At 49.3% G+C, this 19,578-nt stretch overlaps 1 protein-coding gene across 13 annotated transcripts in view; it reads left to right on the top strand.

The window, feature by feature from the left end:
* The window catches only part of TSPOAP1 (TSPO associated protein 1), a 233,154-nt gene that overhangs the window by 129,350 nt on the left and 84,226 nt on the right, over positions 1 to 19,578 (top strand). For all 13 annotated transcript variants that reach the window (XM_074974827.1, XM_074974826.1, XM_074974834.1 and 10 more), the window contains 2 exons: positions 14,622 to 14,731; positions 15,654 to 15,763. In XM_074974827.1, coding sequence (XP_074830928.1) covers positions 14,622 to 14,731; positions 15,654 to 15,763 — 220 coding nt within the window. The remainder of the gene's footprint in view (positions 1 to 14,621; positions 14,732 to 15,653; positions 15,764 to 19,578) is intronic.

Genomic DNA, 19,578 nt, shown 5'->3' with positions numbered 1-19,578 from the left:
GGAGGCTTGCCAGGCCATCTATTCGGCAGCCTCCTCCGCCCGAGTCAACTGGGTCAAGAGCTCTGCCTTGGTGGTGGGGGACTGGCGGCAGGTGAGCTCCCTCCCACCTGCGCTTCAGACCATCCGGTGGAGTGCGGGTCCACTGCTCTACCTAGGCGTTTACCTTTCTGCATCACACCCTTCTCCGCCGGAGAACTGGCAAAATTTAGAAGGTGGGGTGATAGAGCGGCTCCGGAAATGGACGAGGCTACTCCGATGTCTCTCCCTCCGAGGGAGAGCGCTGGTGCTTAACCAACTAGTCCTGTCCACGCTCTGGTACCGGCTCAACACCCTGGTCCCGGCCCCGGGTTTCCTGACCAACCTCCGGATATCGATTCTAGAGTTCTTTTGGTCAGGAATGCACTGGGCCCCTGTTGGGGTTCTTCATCTACCCCTGGAGGAGGGAGGGCAGGGCCTGAAGTGTCTGCGCACTAGGTCCCTGTCTTCCGCCTCCAGGCCCTGCAGAGGCTCCTTTACAGTGCAGGTAGTTCGACGTGGAGCATATTGGCGCACGCCTTCCTGCGCCGCTTCCAAGGGCTCCGATACGACCGGCAGCTCTTTTATCTCTGTCCGAGAGGTTTTCCGCGAGACCTCTCCTGGCTGCCGGTCTTCTACCAGGACCTCCTCCGGACCTGGAAACTGTTTTCAACAACCAGGTCCGTGGCGGTCACCGTGGGAGCAGATCTCCTCGCGGAGCCCCTGCTACACAACCCCCAGCTCCGTGTGCAGGTGGCGGAGTCCCGCTCGGTGCGCCAGAGTTTGGTCCTGGCGGAAGTCACGAGAGTCGGAGACCTCCTGGACTACGACTGGGGAGACTGGCTGGATCCCCTGACGCTCGCTCGGCGCATGGGGCTCTCCAGACCTCGTACGCCCCGGCGCGTACTTCAGGAGGTGAAGGCCCCCTTGACGCTCGCTGCTTGGGCTTATCTCAACTGAGCCCTTTGCGAGGGCGCACCCCGCCCACCCTCTACCCCAGGCCCGCCGGACCTTTCAATTGGGCCCCTACCCTGTAGATCCCAACAAACCCCTCACCCTTTCACTGCGAGCCGGCTGCATGAATTGCAGCCGGTTAGCTTCCAAATCGCGCCTCGGAAATATCTATACGCACTCATGCTTCACACCCTTCATGCCCACACCCTGGTGTCCCACCCCGATACAAAGTGGCGGGACCTAATGTAGTGCCAATCTTTAAAAAAGGGAAGAAGGAGGATCCTGGGAACTACAGGCCAGTCAGCCTCACCTCAGTCCCTGGAAAAATCATGGAGCAGGTCCTCAAAGAATCAATCCTGAAGCACTTACATGAGAGGAAAGTGATCAGGAACAGTCAGCATGGATTCACCAAGGGAAGGTCATGCCTGACTAATCTAATCGCCTTTTATGATGAGATTACTGGTTCTGTGGATGAAGGGAAAGCAGTGGATGTATTGTTTCTTGACTTTAGCAAAGCTTTTGACACGGTCTCCCACAGTATTCTTGTCAGCAAGTTAAGGAAGTATGGGCTGGATGAATGCACTATAAGGTGGGTAGAAAGCTGGCTAGATTGTCGGGCTCAACGGGTAGTGATCAATGGCTCCATGTCTAGTTGGCAGCCGGTGTCAAGTGGAGTGCCCCAGGGGTCGGTCCTGGGGCCGGTTTTGTTCAATATCTTCATAAATGATCTGGAGGATGGTGTGGATTGCACTCTCAGCAAATTTGCGGATGATACTAAACTGGGAGGAGTGGTAGATACGCTGGAGGGGAGGGATAGGATACAGAAGGACCTAGACAAATTGGAGGATTGGGCCAAAAGAAATCTGATGAGGTTCAATAAGGATAAGTGCAGGGTCCTGCACTTAGGATGGAAGAATCCAATGCACCGCTACAGACTAGGGACCGAATGGCTAGGCAGCAGTTCTGCAGAAAAGGATCTAGGGGTGACAGTGGACGAGAAGCTGGATATGAGTCAGCAGTGTGCCCTTGTTGCCAAGAAGGCCAATGGCATTTTGGGATGTATAAGTAGGGGCATAGCGAGCAGATTGAGGGACGTGATCGTTCCCCTCTATTCGACACTGGTGAGGCCTCATCTGGAGTACTGTGTCCAGTTTTGGGCCCCACACTACAAGAAGGATGTGGATAAATTGGAGAGAGTCCAGCGAAGGGCAACAAAAATGATTAGGGGTCTAGAGCACATGACTTATGAAGAGAGGCTGAGGGAGCTGGGATTGTTTAGTCTGCAGAAGAGAAGAATGAGGGGGGATTTGATAGCTGCTTTCAACTACCTGAAAGGGGGTTCCAAAGAGGATGGCTCTAGACTGTTCTCAATGGTAGCAGATGACAGAACGAGGAGTAATGGTCTCAAGTTGCAGTGGGGGAGGTTTAGATTGGATATTAGGAAAAACTTTTTCACTAAGAGGGTGGTGAAACACTGGAATGCGTTACCTAGGGAGGTGGTAGAATCTCCTTCCTTAGAGGTTTTTAAGGTCAGGCTTGACAAAGCCCTGGCTGGGATGATTTAACTGGGAATTGGTCCTGCTTCGAGCAGGGGGTTGGACTTGATGACCTTCTGGGGTCCCTTCCAACCCTGATATTCTATGATTCTATGACCTCCTGCCACCTTTGGAGGGTGAGCAACCCCGGTGGGCCAGCCTGTATTCCACCTTGGTCCCGAGGCCTGTCGGGGACATTAGTTGGCGGCTCCTTCACGGAGCTGTGAGCACGGGTGTGTTTTTGACATGGTTCACCCCCATCCCAGATACTTGCCCCTTTTGCAACGTGAGGGAAACCCTGGCGCACGTATATTTAGAGTGTGCCAGGCTGCAGCCCCTTTTCCGGCTCCTCACGAATATTTTATTACACTTTTGGCTACACTTTTCCCCTCACCTTTTTATCTACACACTCCCCATCCGTGGCCCCACAAAATCGCGAGATCTCCTGGTTAACCTCCTCCTAGCCCTAGCTAAAACAGCCATTTATAAAACCAGAGAGGGGAGGTTGGCTAATGAAGCATCCTGCGACTGTAGGGCCGTTTTCTGATCCTCAGTACACTCACATATCTGGGCGGAGTTCTTCTGGGCGGCGTCCACCGACTCCCTTGACGCCTTCGAGGAGCAGTGGGCGCTGTCCGAGGTTCTCTGCTCGGTGACCCCGTTCGGTTCCCTCCGTCTGACCCTTTGATTGAGGGGAAGAGCGAGAGACCCCAGCCCCAGCCGTTGCCGCTGTGGATGCCATCATCACTGTCACCTAGGAGGGGTCCTATCATATGTGGGTGTACGTCCCCCCCATCCCCAAACCGCCCACCCCACAGCCATGCCTATCTTGTTGGGCACTCTCAGGAGAGGAATAATCGGTGACATTGGGTGTGGCATTAGGTAACTTGAGGGGGTGGAAGACCACGAGTGTCGAGGAAGCCCCCCCGCTCTGGGCCCAGGCGAGCGTGAACACTTCTCCCTCCTGAAGGCTGCTGTGTTATACCTTGCATTTGCTTTTGTTTTGTTGCATAGTTTTGCTTTATCCTTTTTGGTGATTCTTTGTAAGTGTTACACAAATAAAATCACTCTACTGTAAAAAAAAAATTACTCTCCTATAGCCATCTGGCCCGACCCTGTCACAGCGCACACGGTATTCCAGGTGTGGTCTCAGCAGTGCTGTGTATAATGGTCCTAACACGTCCCTATGTCAACTGGAAATACCTCTCCTGATGCATCCTAGCACTGCATTAGCCTTTTTCATGGCCAGATCACACTGGCGGCTTAGTCATCCTGTGATCAACCAATACACTCAGGTTTTTCTCCACCTTTGTCACTTCCACCTGATATATCCCCAGATTGTAGCAAAAATTCTTGTTATTAATCCCTAAATGCAGGACTTTGCACTATTAAATTTCATCCCATTTCTATTACTCCACTTTACAAAGTTGTCCAAATCTTCTTGTATGAGGCTAAGTAAGAGAAGAAATAAGGTAGGGAAGGAAAAGGATACACAAGTGGGGAAAGGTGTGTGACAGAGGTTAGGTGTACACTGGGATAAAAAAACCTTATTCCCGGGGCAATTCTGCACCAATGTGTGCACGCAGAATTCATGTCCCCTGTAGATTTCTTTGCTTCCCCCCAGAAAATGATGGGGAAGCAAAGGGAAGCCGCAAGAATGGTCATGTACCCCTCCCCAGCAGTGCGGGGCACGTTATTTCAGGAACCCGGAGGCAGAGAGGAAATCATTGTGGGCAGGAGGCTGGGGATGCCCTGGCAGGTAGCTCCTACCATGTGCCAGGCTCAGCTGCTAGTCCCAGCCTGGCTGCAGGGAGGGGTGGAGATGGGGGAGTGTGATGGGATTTCCTCTTCCCCTGCAAGGAGTGGGCAGGTCAGACCCACCCCTGGAAACCTCCCTGGCTGCAAGAAGCTCTGCTTTCCTTTCCGTCTCACACCCTGCCCCCATCACTCCTCAGCTGCAGGGGGAGAGGTTACTGTACAGGGAGCTGCTCCCCCATCTACCCAACCCCTGTCCATCTGGCCCCCACATACCCAGATCCCCCTGCCAAGCCTCACTCCCCTGCACCCAGAACCCCCACAGCAACCCCCCCAAGTTGCCACTCCACCGAGCCTCACCCTCTGCATCTGGAGCCCCCCCTGCACCCAGCCCCCCACTGAGTTCCACCCCCCTGTCGAGTCCCACCCCCCTGCATCCAGACCCCCACTGAGCCCCTCCCCCCTGAATCTGGACCCCCCACCTGACTGAGCCCCAACCAGCTGCACCCAGACCTCTACCCCACCAAGCCCTTCTCCCCAGCACCCAGACCCCCTTTCTGAACCCCCCACACCCAGACTTCCCCTGCTGAGCCCCTTCTCCCCACACCCAGACCTCCTCTCCCCCCCCCACTGAGCCACAACCACTTTCACCTTGGCCCTCCTGAAGAGATCTCCCACCTCTGTGCAGCCAGTGGCCTGTGCTCCCTACTGCCATGCTAGAGCCTCCCCATTTATAAACAAAATATGCAGAATTTTGCAGGATTTTAAAATATTGCACACAGAATTTTAATTTTTTGGTGCAGAATTCCCTCAGGAGTAAAAGCCTGCAGCTGGCCCAGGTCAGCTGACTTTGGCTCGTGGGGTTTGGTCTCCAGGACTGAAAAATAACTGTGTAGATTTGGGTTCGGGCTCGATCCCAAGCTATGGGACTCACGAGCTTGAACATCTACATAGCAATTTTTTGCCCTGCAGCCCAAGCCTAGTCATCTGACCCGGGGCAGCTGTGACTGTGCCGGGGGCTTTTATCCCCATGTAGATGTACCCAAAGTCTCACACCGAAGGTAGTGTTCGGGATTCTGGTGGAGGTGGTGATGTCATCTGGGTCCCTCACTGGCCCGGTTTGGTCAGGACATCTCTCAGGATTAGGATGAAGAAGGTCTGGTATCCCAGGAGATGCTGAGGGTGGCAGTCATTGTGGTGAAGCTTGCTCCAATAGCCAATTTCTTTCCCCAAAGTTTTTCTTTAAGGACCCAAAAAGGGAGTGTTTGGCAGGATAGCCCATCCTCTCGTTATTTTGTCCACCAATTAGACTTAGTTTCTCATCCATCAGTTTTAGTTCTTTCATTGTTGGTCTCATGTTGTTTATGATCGTAACACAGTCCTTATCAGTATCAGGAGGCCTTTTTGTTTGGAATAATTCAGTCTGTCTGTCTCGCTTCTGCACCTTTTCCCATCAACATTTATTGTTAAAGGGTATTGTGATATCTTACGAACTTTCACTCACTTTTTACAGTTGAGCTCACAGGGGGAATTTTTAGGCCCAACTATTACAGCATTGCAGCATCGCCCTGAGAGCTCCTGTTCAACTGTTCAACTTCCACCACGATCCCTAAATCGTTATCAGAGCCACTGCTTCCCAGGATGGAGTTCCCGGTCTGTAGATATGGCTTGCATTCTTTGTTCCCAGATGTATGACTTCGCATTTGGCTGTATAGAAATACATATAGTTTGCTTGTGCCCAGTTTACCAAGCAGGCCACTGTACGCTCATTCCCGTTAGCCATCCTGCCTTTGCCCCCATGTTCTATAAAGTCATCCTCATTGAAGACTGAGGCAAAGTATTCAGTTAGTTTTGGTCATACCTAGATAATCTGTACCCCACCCTTGCTGCATAGTGGACCCCTTGTTCTTTTTTTATTTATATGTGCAAAGACCCTTTAACTGTTAGTTTTTATTTCTTTTGCAAGGTCAAACTCATTTTGACTTTTGGGAATCCTTAGTTTATCCCTACACTTTTTGACTTTCAAGATGTAGCTTTCTTTGCTGACCAATCCTTCTAGGGAGCAGAAGAATTCCACTGAAGATCACCTAAGCCTCCACTTTGAGCATCTTCCCCAGTCTGGCATAGTCATCCTTGATCTGGTCCAGTGGGAATCTGGCACTGGAACTCAGGTACTCTATCCTGGGAAGCAGTGACTCTGAAAAAGGTTTAGGGGTCATGGTGGATAATGAACTGAACATGAGCTCCGAGTGTGACACTTTGGCCAATAAGGCTAATACCATCCTTAGATACATAAACATGGGATTCTCGAGTAGGAGTCAAGAGATTATTTTACCTCTGTATCTGGCACTGGTGCAATCAATTCTGGAATCCTGTGTTAATTCTGGAGCCCACATTTCAATAAGGGTGTTGATAAATTGGAGAGGGTTCAGAGAAGAGAAACGAGACTGGTTAAAGGATTGGAAAACCTGCCTTATAGTGATAGATTGCAGGAGCTCAGTTGATCTAACTTAATGAAGAGAAGGTTAAGGGGTGACTTGATCACAGTCTAAAAAGTACCTACATGGGAAACAATCACTGACAATGTTTAAATTAAGAATAGGTGTTTTTGTAGCAGATCTACAGGGCAGGTCTCTGTCCTGTGTTGTACAGGAGGTCAGACTAGTTGATCACAAAGGTCCCTTCTGGCCTTGGAATCTATGCCCTGGTCTACACTAGGACTTTAGGTCGAATTTAGCAGCGTTAAATCGATGTAAACCTGCACCCATCCACATGATGAAGCCCTTTTTTTCGACTTAAAGGGCTCTTAAAATCGATTTCCTTACTCCACCCCTGACAAGTGGATTAGTGATTAAATCGGCCTTGCCGGGTCGAATTTGGGGTACTGTGGACACAATTTGACGGTATTGGCCTCCGGGAGCTATCCCAGAGTGCTCTATTGTGACCGCTCTGGACAGCACTCTCAACTCAGATGCACTGGCCAGGTAGACAGGAAAAGAACCGTGAACTTTTGAATCTCATTCCGGAGACTGCGGGAACTGTGGGATAGCTACCCACAGTGCAACACTCCGGAAGTCGACGCTAGCCTCGGTACTGTGGAAGCACTCCGCCAAGTTAATGCACTTAATGCACTTAGAGCATTTTCTGTGGGGACACACACACTTGAATATGTAAAACCGATTTCTAAAAAACCGACTTCTATAAATTCGACCTAATTTTATAGTGTAGACATACCCTATGAATCTCTGAATTTCTGGTTGAACTAGAGCAGATCTTTCAGAAAAACATCCCATCTTGATTAAAAAATGTCCAGTGATGGAAAATCCACTGTGACTCTTGGTCAGTTGTTCCAATGGTTAATTACTCTCACTGTTAAACATTTGCACCTTATTTCCACTCTGAACTTCAGCTTCCAGCCTTTGGATCTTGTTATCCCTTTCTCTGCTAGATTGAAGAGCCCATTGTTAAATATTTGTTCCCCATGTGTAGGTATTTATAGACTGTGATCAAGTCACTCCTTAACTTCTCTTTGTCAAGCTAAATTGATTGAGCTCCTTGAGTCTATCACTATGAGGCATGATTTCTAAACATATTAAAACTCATATTGTTTGCTTGCATCCATTTTACCAAGCAATCCAGATTATTCTGTATCTGTGACCTGTCCTCTTCATTATTTATCACTCCCCCAAGTTTTGTTCATCTGCAAACTTTATCAGTGATTTTATGTTTTCTTTTAGGTCATTAATAAAAATGTCAAAAAACATAAGACCAAGTTCCCATCCCTGCTGGACCCCACTGGAAACATACCAGTTGAAGATGATTTCCTATGTACAGTTACATTTTGAGGCCTACCAGTTAGCCAACTTTTAATTCATTTTATGTGTGCCATGTTAATTTTATTACTGAGAGAAGGTGGGTGAGGTTATATCTTTTATTGGACCAACTCCTGGGACCGGAACACCTAGAACTGCACTGCATATAATTTTATATCTTTCTAGATTTTTAATCAGAATGTCATCTGGTGCCAAGTCAAATGCCTTACAGAAGTCTAAGTCTATCAGCAAACTTGTAATCTCATCAAAAAAAGATACCAAGTTAGTTTGACAGAATCTGTTTTCCATAAGCCCATGTTGATTAGTATTAATAAGGTGTAAATTTTTACCTGTGAGTAATTAACCACTGGAACAATTTACCAAGGCTCAGGCTGGATTCTCCATTACTGACACCTTTTAAATCAAGATGGGATGTTTTTCTCAAAGATCTGCTCTAGAAATTCCTTTGGGGCAGTTCTATGGCGAGCTATACTGGAGGTCAGTTTAGATGATCATAGTGGTCCTTTCTGGTGTTATAAGCTATGAATCTTGAGTATGTCACTGAAGGAAATTTTGTCTGTGTATTTTTCATGCAAAGGAAATGTTGCCAACCCCAGGCATTGAAAAATAATGAATTAAGCCTTAAAAAAAATGAGATTGGCTTAAAAATCATGAGAATTTTGTTTTCTTTTTGTCTCCAGTATTTTTAGCCTTTAGGCTGCACTCATTTCACATTTTCAAGATCTTCTCTGAAATCACAAGGGCTAGGATCTTACTTTTTTCAGTGAAAGCTGAGATTCTCATTAAATCACCTGACTCCAGGAGCTGAAGCTTCAAGAAAAAACATGAAATATTGTGAGACTTGTGATAAAATTGCAAGAGCTGGCAGCACTCCAAGTGGTTTGGGTGCATTCTGTCTGACATACGCACACGTGTACCTAAGGCTGTAGAAAAGAGTTTCACAACATGTATTATCTGAGAAATAGTGACTGTGTAATTCCAGAAAGCTGCTTTCAAAAGAAAGATGAGAAGGACCTTCAGTCTGCAGGGCTTAAAAGCTCTTCTGGCTTACAAGAAATCCCAGATTGACAGAGATTGCAGTTCATGGTAGACTGTGCATTGCTCCTTAGTGAAGGCAGGGAAACATTAGTGAAACTCCTAATGTTTCCCTGCCTACTTGCAACTTTCAAGCTTTGGCTGTTCAAAGCCAGTCTGCAATAATTTGTAATGGGAGCAGTGCAGCCTTTTCACTTGTGTTCACATGTTTTGTTTTCCTTGTATTTGAGAAGAGCTGAACTGTTTTTACTTAAACTTTTAGAGATTTCTCCTTTGCTCAGGTGATTCTCAAAGCCTTCTGAAAGCAGAGGTAGTGGGACCATGGCCAGGTGCCAGACTGTCTCCTTTCATCTGGGGCTCATCAAAGTCTCAGGTGGCCATATAGCAGGCAGGAGCCAGGTGAAGTGCCGGATATCCCAAATAAAGGCCAGTAGGCAAATAGAACAAAGAAAAATGTCCTGCCCCTTTAAGGCTCACACCACCACCAGGATTTCCTCCAGCTGCAGCCCAAAGAGTTCATAGGCATGCCAAATATCTGTCCTCATGTCAAGTCCTGTGGGGAGGTGGGGGTATGGGGCATTCAGGGCTCAGAGTAAAAACACAAGACTGGATTTCTCGTCAGCCAATGCCAGACACAGGAAGGCCCAGCCTCTAAACCTAGCCCACCACTGTGGCTCACCCTAGGCATAAGAGAAAGGACACAGGTTATCCTTTTTATACCTGCTACATAGCAAGCCCATCTGCAGGGGTCTCCCTCTACTGTGAACATCTCAGACAAGCTCTCCAGAGCAGAGCCCCTCCTTCCCGTCTGTGGGCTGTTAACTTTTGCTTGATCAGCTGGGAGTTAGGCGTGTATCCCTATTACAGGGATAAATCATTGCTCCCAGTGATCGATTTACTGTTTACTATCTGTAGGAGCAGAGAAGAAGAAACACTGCTCTTTGTATTTGACATCTGCTACCAGCCGCACAGACCAGAGGGAGTCAAGTAGGAAATTCTCGGAGTATATGAATAGAGAATGTGGGTAGAGGAAGTGTTTTCTGGGGAGAGGGAAGCTGATTTCAAATGAAAGTGGAAGAGGCTCCCAGTAGTAGGGGCTTTAGGATTCTACCTTTTTTTCTTAAAGCACAGCTTAGGCCCCAGTCTGCAAACACCTAACACCCAAGTTCAAGGGAGTTTCAATTTATATGTAAAATTCAGCACGGGCATAGTGTTTGCAGAGATTGGTGCCTGAATCGGTAGATCTGACGGCTGGACATTTCTGTCACTCACAGAGACAAAGTGCTTCATAGAAAGGATTGAAAAACCCTCAGAATGTTCACTTAAGAGACTGTGGTAATCGCTTAAAACAATATATTGATTTGTTATTTAATTAGTATTAATTAGAGTTTCTTCTAATCTGGGAAACTATATTGTGCAGTTGTATACATTAATGACAGGTTTCAGAGTAACAGCCGTGTTAGTCTGTATTCGCAAAAAGAAAAGGAGTACTTGTGGCACCTTAGAGACTAACCAATTTATTTGAGCATAAGCTTTCGTGAGCTAGAGCTCACTTCATCGGATGCATACTGTGGAAAATACAGAAGATGTTTTTATACACACAGACCATGAAAAAATGGGTGTTTATCACTACAAAAGGTTTTCTCTCCCCCCAAACCCACTCTCCTGTTGGTAATAGCTTATCTAAAGTGATCACTGTCCTTACAATGTGTATGATAATCAAGGTGGGCCATTTCCAGCACAAATCCAGGTTTTCTCCCCCCACCCCACTCTCCTGCTGGTAATAGCTTACCTAAATTGATCACTCTCCTTACAGTGTGTATGATAATCAGGGTGGGCCATTTCCAGCACAAATCCAGGGTTTAACAAGAATGTCTGAGGAACAGTGGGGGCGGGGGGGGGGAAGGAATAAACAAGGGGAAATAGGTTACTTTTTATAATGAAGAAGTTTGACACGGTCTCCCACAGTATTCTTGTCAGCAAGTTAAGGAAGTATGGGCTAGATGAATGCACTATAAGGTGGGTAGAAAGCTGGCTAGATTGTCGGGCTCAACGGGTAGTGATCAATGGCTCCATGTCTAGTTGGCAGCCGGTGTCAAGTGGAGTGCCCCAGGGGTCGGTCCTGGGGCCGGTTTTGTTCAATATCTTCATAAATGATCTGGAGGATGGTGTGGATTGCACCCTCAGCAAATTTGCAGATGATACTAAACTGGGAGGAGTGGTAGATACGCTGGAGGGGAGGGATAGGATACAGAAGGACCAAGACAAATTGGAGGATTGGGCCAAAAGAAATCTGATGAGGTTCAATAAGGATAAGTGCAGGGTCCTGCACTTAGGATGGAAGAATCCAATGCACCGCTACAGACTAGGGACCGAATGGCTAGGCAGCAGTTCTGCGGAAAAGGACCTAGGGGTGACAGTGGACGAGAAGCTGGATATGAGTCAACAGTGTGCCCTTGTTGCCAAGAAGGCCAATGGCATTTTGGGATGTATAAGTAGGGGCATAGCGAGCAGATCGAGGGATGTGATCGTTCCCCTCTATTCGACACTGGTGAGGCCTCATCTGGAGTACTGTGTCCAGTTTTGGGCCCCACACTACAAGAAGGATGTGGATAAATTGGAGAGAGTCCAGCGAAGGGCAACAAAAATGATTAGGGGTCTAGAGCACATGACTTATGAAGAGAGGCTGAGGGAGCTGGGATTGTTTAGTCTGCAGAAGAGAAGAATGAGGGGGGATTTGATAGCTGCTTTCAACTACCTGAAAGGGGGTTCCAAAGAGGATGGCTCTAGACTGTTCTCAATGGTAGCAGATGACAGAACGAGGAGTAATGGTCTCAAGTTGCAATGGGGGAGGTTTAGATTGGATATTAGGAAAAACTTTTTCACTAAGAGGGTGGTGAAACACTGGAATGCGTTACCTAGGGAGGTGGTAGAATCTCCTTCCTTAGAGGTTTTTAAGGTCAGGCTTGACAAAGCCCTGGCTGGGATGATTTAACTGGGAATTGGTCCTGCTTCGAGCAGGGGGTTGGACTAGATGACCTTCTGGGGTCCCTTCCAACCCTGATATTCTATGATTCTATGATTCTAAGTTATAAAGTTCATAATAGGTTACTTTTTATAATGTAACTTCATTTCCCCTTGTTCCCCCCCCCGTTCCTCAGATATTCTTGTTAAACCCTGGATTTGTGCTGGAAATGGCCCACCTTGATTATCATACACACTGTAAGGAGAGTGATCACTTTAGATAAGCTATTACCAGCAGGAGAGTAGGTTTCGGGGGAGAGAAAACCTTTTGTAGTGATAAACACCCATTTTTTCATGGTTTGTGTGTATAAAAACATCTTCTGTATTTTCCACAGTATGCATCAGATGAAGTGAGCTGTAGCTCACGAAAGCTTATGCTCAAATAAATTGGTTAGTCTCTAAGGTGCCACAAGTACTCCTTTTCTTTTTGTATACATTAAGTAATTATTGAATTTGCTTATTGAGATATAAATTTAATATTAACCATTCATGTTGGAAATAGGTTTGTACAGGCCTCAACTGCTACATATTGTTATTACTAAAGCACTTTAGTGCAGACCTTCAGCCTATTATTTCAGCACTATATTTATGAAGCATTTGGGAGAAAAACATTAGGAATAGAGAGCTCATGTGGAGAAAGTGAGGCTCAGAGGTGGCGACAGTACACAAGAGTATCATGCAGTAAGCAAGGACCTAAGAAGGGCTTGAAAAGTCTCCTGCTTGGTGGTGAGTGGTGAATTTCCACTGCAGAGCACAGCAGCTTATGGCACTAATTTCTGCAGAATTCAAGCTTCTAGTAAAAGTATTTTAAGCAACATGGTTACATTCATTTTACTTCTAAATATGTAGTGAATGGAACCACTACACAGCTGTCTTACTGAGTCTGCAGTTAGACAGCTGTAGTGCCTTTGCAGATTTGCCCTGTAGCTGTAGAGTGAAATTAACACAATGCTGGTGAGTTTCACTGCTGCTATTCAAATACCGTGGGCAGCCATGAAACTATCGAGATTCATGTCAGCTTCACGCTCCTGCTGTCTGGGAAATCTCTGAGCAGATCCAGGTGTAGGCACAGGAAGACCTAGACACTGTGATGATGGGTGTGGTACAGACAGACTGACAGAAGAAATGGAGATTGGGGAGGGGTAGAGTGCTAGAGATTTCTCCCCACCACTCCTCAGTGCTTCCAGGAGGCCAGGGGGGTAGAACAGGCATGACCTGCCCCACTTGCAACATCCAGGAGATTCTCAAGAGGAGAGAAGAAAAGAGAAAGCTCCTTCACCCTTCCAGCAGGCAGGGGGCTGCACAAGTATAATAGACTGAGAGTGAAATGTTGGCTCAATTGAAAACAGTGGGCCAGTCTGTATTCCACCTTGGTTCCAAGGCCTGCCAGGGATATTAGTTGGCAGGTTCTTCATGGAGCTGTGAGCATAGGCATGTACTTAGTGCGGTTCACCCCGTCCCTGACACCTGCCCTTTTTGCGGCATGAGGGAGACCCTGGTATACATGTACCTCGAGTGTGCCAGGTTGCAGCCCCTTTTCCGGCACCTCCAGAACCTTCTCCTCAGGTTCTGGCTGCCCTTTTCCTTGCACCTCCCGATCTACGCACACCCCATCTGTGGTTCCACGAAATTTTGAGACCTCCTCGTCAAACTCCTCCTGGCACTGGCCAAGGTGGCTGTCCACCGTACCAGGAGGAGAACGCTGGATAGGGAGGTGCTCTGTGACTGTGGGGTCTATTTCTGCTTCTCCCTTCAATCCTCATCTGGGCAGAGTTCCACTGGGCTGCATCCATGGGCTCCGTGGATGCCTTTAAGCAGCAGTGGGCGCTGTCTGGGCCTCTCTGGCTCCCTGATTTTGACCATATGGTCTCACTCCCATCTGTTTTTCATTATTTGTCCCCTGAACTCATCTGGGCTCTGGTTTTGGTAGCTCCTCCCCTTAGGCTGGGGGGAGGGGCCTGTAGATGTGGGACATAAGATGCTCAATAGGTGAAGACAGTGGCAAAACTCCTATACACTTAAATAGGGCCAGGATTTCACCCTTAATATACAGAGGTGGCTACAAAAGATGGAGCAGGGTCCAGGGATGGCACTTTCCCAGTTGCTGGGGATGGCAGAGGTTTCAGGCTTCTTACCAGGGACTTGTCCCTTGACCTCTCTAGAGGTGCCCTCTCACCGCTTCTTTCATATCTACCTTGGACTGTAGATTTAGTCCTCTGACTACTAGGTGTATTTTTATGTCCTGGAGCCAAGAATGTGCATCTGTTACCAATTCTAGCTTCCCAGAGCAGTTCCTACAGATAGTTTAACCATTCTCTGCTTCTCTGTGTAGTATAGTACTGGTGTAATCAGACTGTACACACCAGCTCAGAAATAAGATTTCTGTTGCTTCACTGCTGTTGTGATCTTTCTGCCACTGTTCCTTTAGTCAGAGCTGTAGCCTCTCTCTCCTTATTTTTGTGTTTCTTAGGTGGACACTGCAAGTGAAATGGAAGAACTGGATGTTGATAGCATCTCTTTGATTCCAGAGTCAGAGAGCCAAGGCCCTGCAAAACTCCAGGTCTTCCTAACTCGTTACAGGTACTGAATTATGCACAAGGGCCTTGGTGTAAAGGGAAGGAAGAATTGAGGGGATTTTTGGCTACAGGGTTGATCTGTGGAGCAGGCATCCCATAATTGTCCACTTTGGGGTTTCTTGCTCCTTTTTATGAGCATCTAGCACTATCCACTGTTGGAGACGAGATACTGGAGTAGATGGTGCATGCCTCTGATAGAGTTTGGGAATACCCATAGTGCTAAGGATCTATACAAACAAAAATAATAGTTGCATATGTCAAAACGTAGCAAACTCACAAGTTGTATAACCAGCAGGGCTGGCTGAAAATTTTCCTTTGCAACTGTTTTGTTTATGAAAACTGGGGTTTTGGTTATGCATATTTTTTTGTGAAAGTGCCTTCTTTCTGGGGAAAATGTCACATTTTCATCAAAGAACCATCAAAGCTGAAAAGTTTGCAGCTGCAAAACTAAAACGTACAGTTTTTGACCAAAAACCTTCTGGTTTTGGCTGAAGTTTCGGTTTCAATCTTTTTTTCAGCAAAAATTCAAAATTTTCCACGGAATAAACCCCCATTTTCTGGTCAGCTCGGATAATGATTGTGAAATGTTAATTCTGATACTCAAGGTAGTTATGGGGAAACATATGTACCCATTTACTGTTCAGGATATGCAACTACAGTTTTAAAGACATAACATCCTTGTAGCTGCAAATGGCCTGGGACAATTACTTGCTCACCATGAATAGATCCAATGTGTACCACGAGATCTGAGCCCTGGGCCAGTAGGGAGCCCATGGACTCAAAAAGTTTGGGTCCAAGGATCCAGGAAGCAGCTATGCTTTGGCCTTCCTCGGAAGCACTGGCTACTCCCAGAGGCAGGATACGAGCCTCAGTTGACCAGTGGAAGCTGCTGTACAAAGTACATTTTATTGTTGCATGTGTTTCAGCTATAATCCTTTTGATGGTCCTAATGAGAACCCGGAGTCAGAGCTCCCACTGACTGCTGGAGAGTATATTTACATCTATGGGGACATGGACGAGGATGGCTTCTTTGAAGGTGGGTTTGATGGAACGAGATGTGACTGGCATCATGAAAAAACAGAGAGCACTTAACGATTTTTACAGCTATAAGGAAACAAAAGATCATAAGATCAAAGTGGGCAGCAGCATAAGTGAGTGCAGCTCTCATGACTTAATGGGGAATGCATTTACTTACGCCAGGGTTGAATTAAGACCCGAGGGTGAAATCCTGGCCCCATTGAAGTTAGTTGGAGTTTTGCCATTAGCTTCATTGGAGCCTGGACTTCACCCATAGTGTTTTAGCTGAACTCTTTCTGACTCCTTAACAATAGGCATCACACTTTTCTCTCAAAGAGTCGACAGCTGGTAATGCCATGATGCACCCACTGGTGCCAAGGGTTTAAGACATTGCCTTGCACTTATCCTGGGCAAATAGCTCCCAATACACTCGTTACAGCTCTGGTGTTGCACGACATAGCCCCACCCCCTGTGGTGTTTGGCATTCTCTACGAACTCAGGAATTGATTTGAGCCACTACTAATTCAGTACTACAGAACTACAGTTCAGGGGCTGAATCAAAGCATCCAAAAAAAGCCGGTTGGATTTGAACCAAAACAACATTTAAATTTTGTTTTTATTGAATTGAAAACTCAAAAAAATGTTTTGAATCCCAGAAATGTTTTGAGTTGACTAGAAATTATTATTTTTCATGTTTTTGATTAGTTTCAAGTCGACCAAAACATTTTCAGTTGACTCGAAACAAAATTGATTTCCATTTTAAAGTTTTTTTATCCTTATTTGTGTGTTTTTCATCAGGGTTCTGAGAGCTCCCTCTTCTAAATCACACCAAAGAGTGATGCTAACGCTGATGATTGTGGCTCCCCCTAGACTCCTCCATGTCAATATGTCGGTGTTTACATTTGCCCTTTGTCAGTGGTCTTTCAGACAGATTTATATCCTCTGTATATTCATTGTGGCAGAGCTCCGACCTTGTCCCTGTGGGTCCCGTGCTTCCAGGCAGTTTATGCTAGCTTCAGAGGCTCACTGCAACCCTCCATGTAGTCCTCCTCTCTCTAGGGCCAGGGATACAGTCTACTGAGCCCTTTTCGTCATAAGCCAGCAAGGAGGTTTGTGAGAGAACTCCCACAGTCTGTTGCTCCTACGGCCTCAATACCAAAACAGTTTAGCCTCGTGTCCTGACAGGGGCCTGTTTTCCCCTCCCAGGAGGTGTTTCTGTAGTGGTGAGTTTGGGGGAACCTGGGCCCGCCCTCTACTCCGGGTTCTGGCCCAGGGATCCTAATGGTAGCAGCTGTTGGCAGCCAACCTTTCACTGCCAGAGTTGCTACATTTCCCTGGGCCACTTCCCCACAGCTCTCCTGCTTCTCCCTTCTTCACCCTTACCTTAGGGCTCCCTTACCAATGACTGGTGTCTTCATTAACAAGCCCTTCAACCACACTTCCTCTCCCCTGACTCCTCTCTGCCAGACTTGAGTGAGCCCTTTTATAGTATCAGAGGGGCCTTAATTAGAGTCAGGTGGTCACATTAGCTTAATGGCCTCACCTGACTCTTTGCAGGTTAATTGGAGTCAGGTGTTCTCATTAACCTGGAGCAGCCCCTGCTCTGGTCAGTCAGGGAACAAAAAACTGCTAATCCAGTGGCCAACATATCGGCCTTCTGCTCCTCTGCTGTACCCAGCTGGCCTGGAGGGAGGAGGGAGACTGCTGCTCCTGGGCCTTGGGCCCTTGCTGCCACTGCCCCTGCTCCAGCTGCTCCCCTGGCTGGGCCAGACACCACCCACCCACCCCCCTTCTCTGCTACCTGGTTGCTGGCTAGCTGCTGGACTCCCCCACCCACCCTTGGGTGCTGTTGCTACTGCTCCAACTACAGCCCCTTGGGGGGGGGCTGGTGCTACCTCTGCCGGGCGATGGGGCACGTCCGGAGGGACTGCCCCTTGGCCAGCACGGAGAGGCATCCGGGAGCCGCCCCTCCTCCTACTCAGTCCATCACTGCTCCCGCTCGGGCCCAAGGGGTGCTCCCCACAGCACGCCCAGACGAGTGGGAGAGCCCCGCCTTTGCTGCCTGCAATCCAGCGGGACCCCTAGAGGAGGGTGCGGCAGGGACATCTCTGAGCATGGGAGAGGGCCCGCCCCAGGGGGAATCTTCCCTCTCTCATTCCGCCCCACCGCTGCCTCCCACGGTCCCTGAGCCATCGTCCTTGCCCCCCGACCCGACCCCTGTTAGCCAGCCCCCCGATGATGCCATGGAGGGCTGGGCCCTAGTCCAGGGGAAGCGGGGCAAACGGAAGGCTCGAGCTCCACTCCTTTCTACCGATGCGGAAGCCCCCCGAAAGACCAGAAGGGGGGGCACCGATGCTGAGCCCTCTGCCTTGCCCGCGGACGCATACCATCCCCTGGTGCCGGCTGGGGAAAACGTGGCAGCACGGGAGGGCAGTACTGTCCCTCCCTTGGAGTCCCTTCCCTCCAAGGACCCCGATGTAGCCCCACCTGCCCCGTTACTATCCGGAGCTCCCGTGAGCCTCGGGGCGAGTGTCACTTCGGGCACTAGCGGGGAGACCTCCAGGGTGGCGGAAGGAGAGCTCCCCTCCATTTATGAGGAGATCGAGGCCCTGGTCTGACCCCAGTTACCCAGGGGGAGGACGACCCACTGCTAGCGGGCCTCGATCTGAGCGACCTCACCCCAGCCCCGCCTGTCCCATGTCCCCTTCCCCTAACCGCTACCTTTGCTCCCACCTCCGAGGGTTCCCAGGGCTCCTCCATCCACCCCGCCGTGGGTGGCACCCAGCTGTTAGCCGCCAAGTCCACCGAGGTGACCGCTGGTGCGCTGCGACTGGGACCCGAGCCCCATGGGTTGCCCCTCAAGGGCGTGGGGCGACTGACCTCCTTCCCGGGCGGGGACCCCACTGATGGTGCTGTGACTACTATGCCGGCCATGGTGCCAGAGCCCAGCATCATGGAGGGCCCCCTGCGCCACCCCCACCTCCCAGAGCCTGATCGAGAGGGGCCATTTTCCAACAGCTTGGCTCCTGGGGCCCAGGATCCCACCTTTGCCCCTCTCCCTGGCTCTGCACCCAACCCCTGCCTTGCCCTTACTCTGGATCCCTGCCCTGCCCCTGATGTCAACCCCGCCCCTGTCCCCCCCACCTCCCATGCTATCATTGCCGCCCCTGGGGCCGTCATCTCCTCGCTCCTAGAGGATAGCCCCCAGGGAGCGGCCTCTGTATTTCCCAGTCCTGACTCACTAGGGGCTGCTACCTTCCCTCCACCGCCCCCAATCGAGCCAGGGTTTGAGGGGGGCTGCGTGGCGCCAGCCCATCGGGCGCCACGTCGGGGGTCTGCCCCTTGCCTGCCCGTTTCGGTGGGCCACGGGGCAGTGTCAGTGGTCCCTCCGGAGGACAGCCGGGGGCTAGTGGCCCCAGCCCCGCATACGCTGCGGGAGGAGCTGCGGGAGTTCCTTGAGGACGTCCGGGGCTCCCGTAATAAGGTGCAGCTCGCCCTGCAGCGATGGGGGGATTTCCATCTCATCCTCCGGGCCGTGAGGGCCCTTATGGGGGAGGGTAAAAGGACCGGGAAGCAGGCTGCCATGACTTACCAGTGGGTCCGCCTCGTCCGTGACTCCCTAATTACCTACGGGGTAGGTCACGGATTGTTGCGCGGCCAGTTGGGAACCGCGAGCGTCCCTGCCGGCGAGGATCCCCCCCAGCTCTCCTCATGGCAACTCTTACCATCATCACGTTAAACACCCGGGCTGTAGTATGGGTCTCCGCAGCTGCCAGGTGCTCTTTTTCCTTCGGGAGGGGGGGTACTCTGTGATTTTCCTGCAGGAGACCCATA

Source organism: Natator depressus, chromosome 17 (assembly GCF_965152275.1).
Source record: "Natator depressus isolate rNatDep1 chromosome 17, rNatDep2.hap1, whole genome shotgun sequence".
NCBI lineage: Eukaryota > Metazoa > Chordata > Testudines > Cheloniidae > Natator > Natator depressus.
The sequence above is the reverse complement of the archived record's forward strand: the minus strand, read 5'-3'. Positions and strand labels throughout refer to the sequence as shown.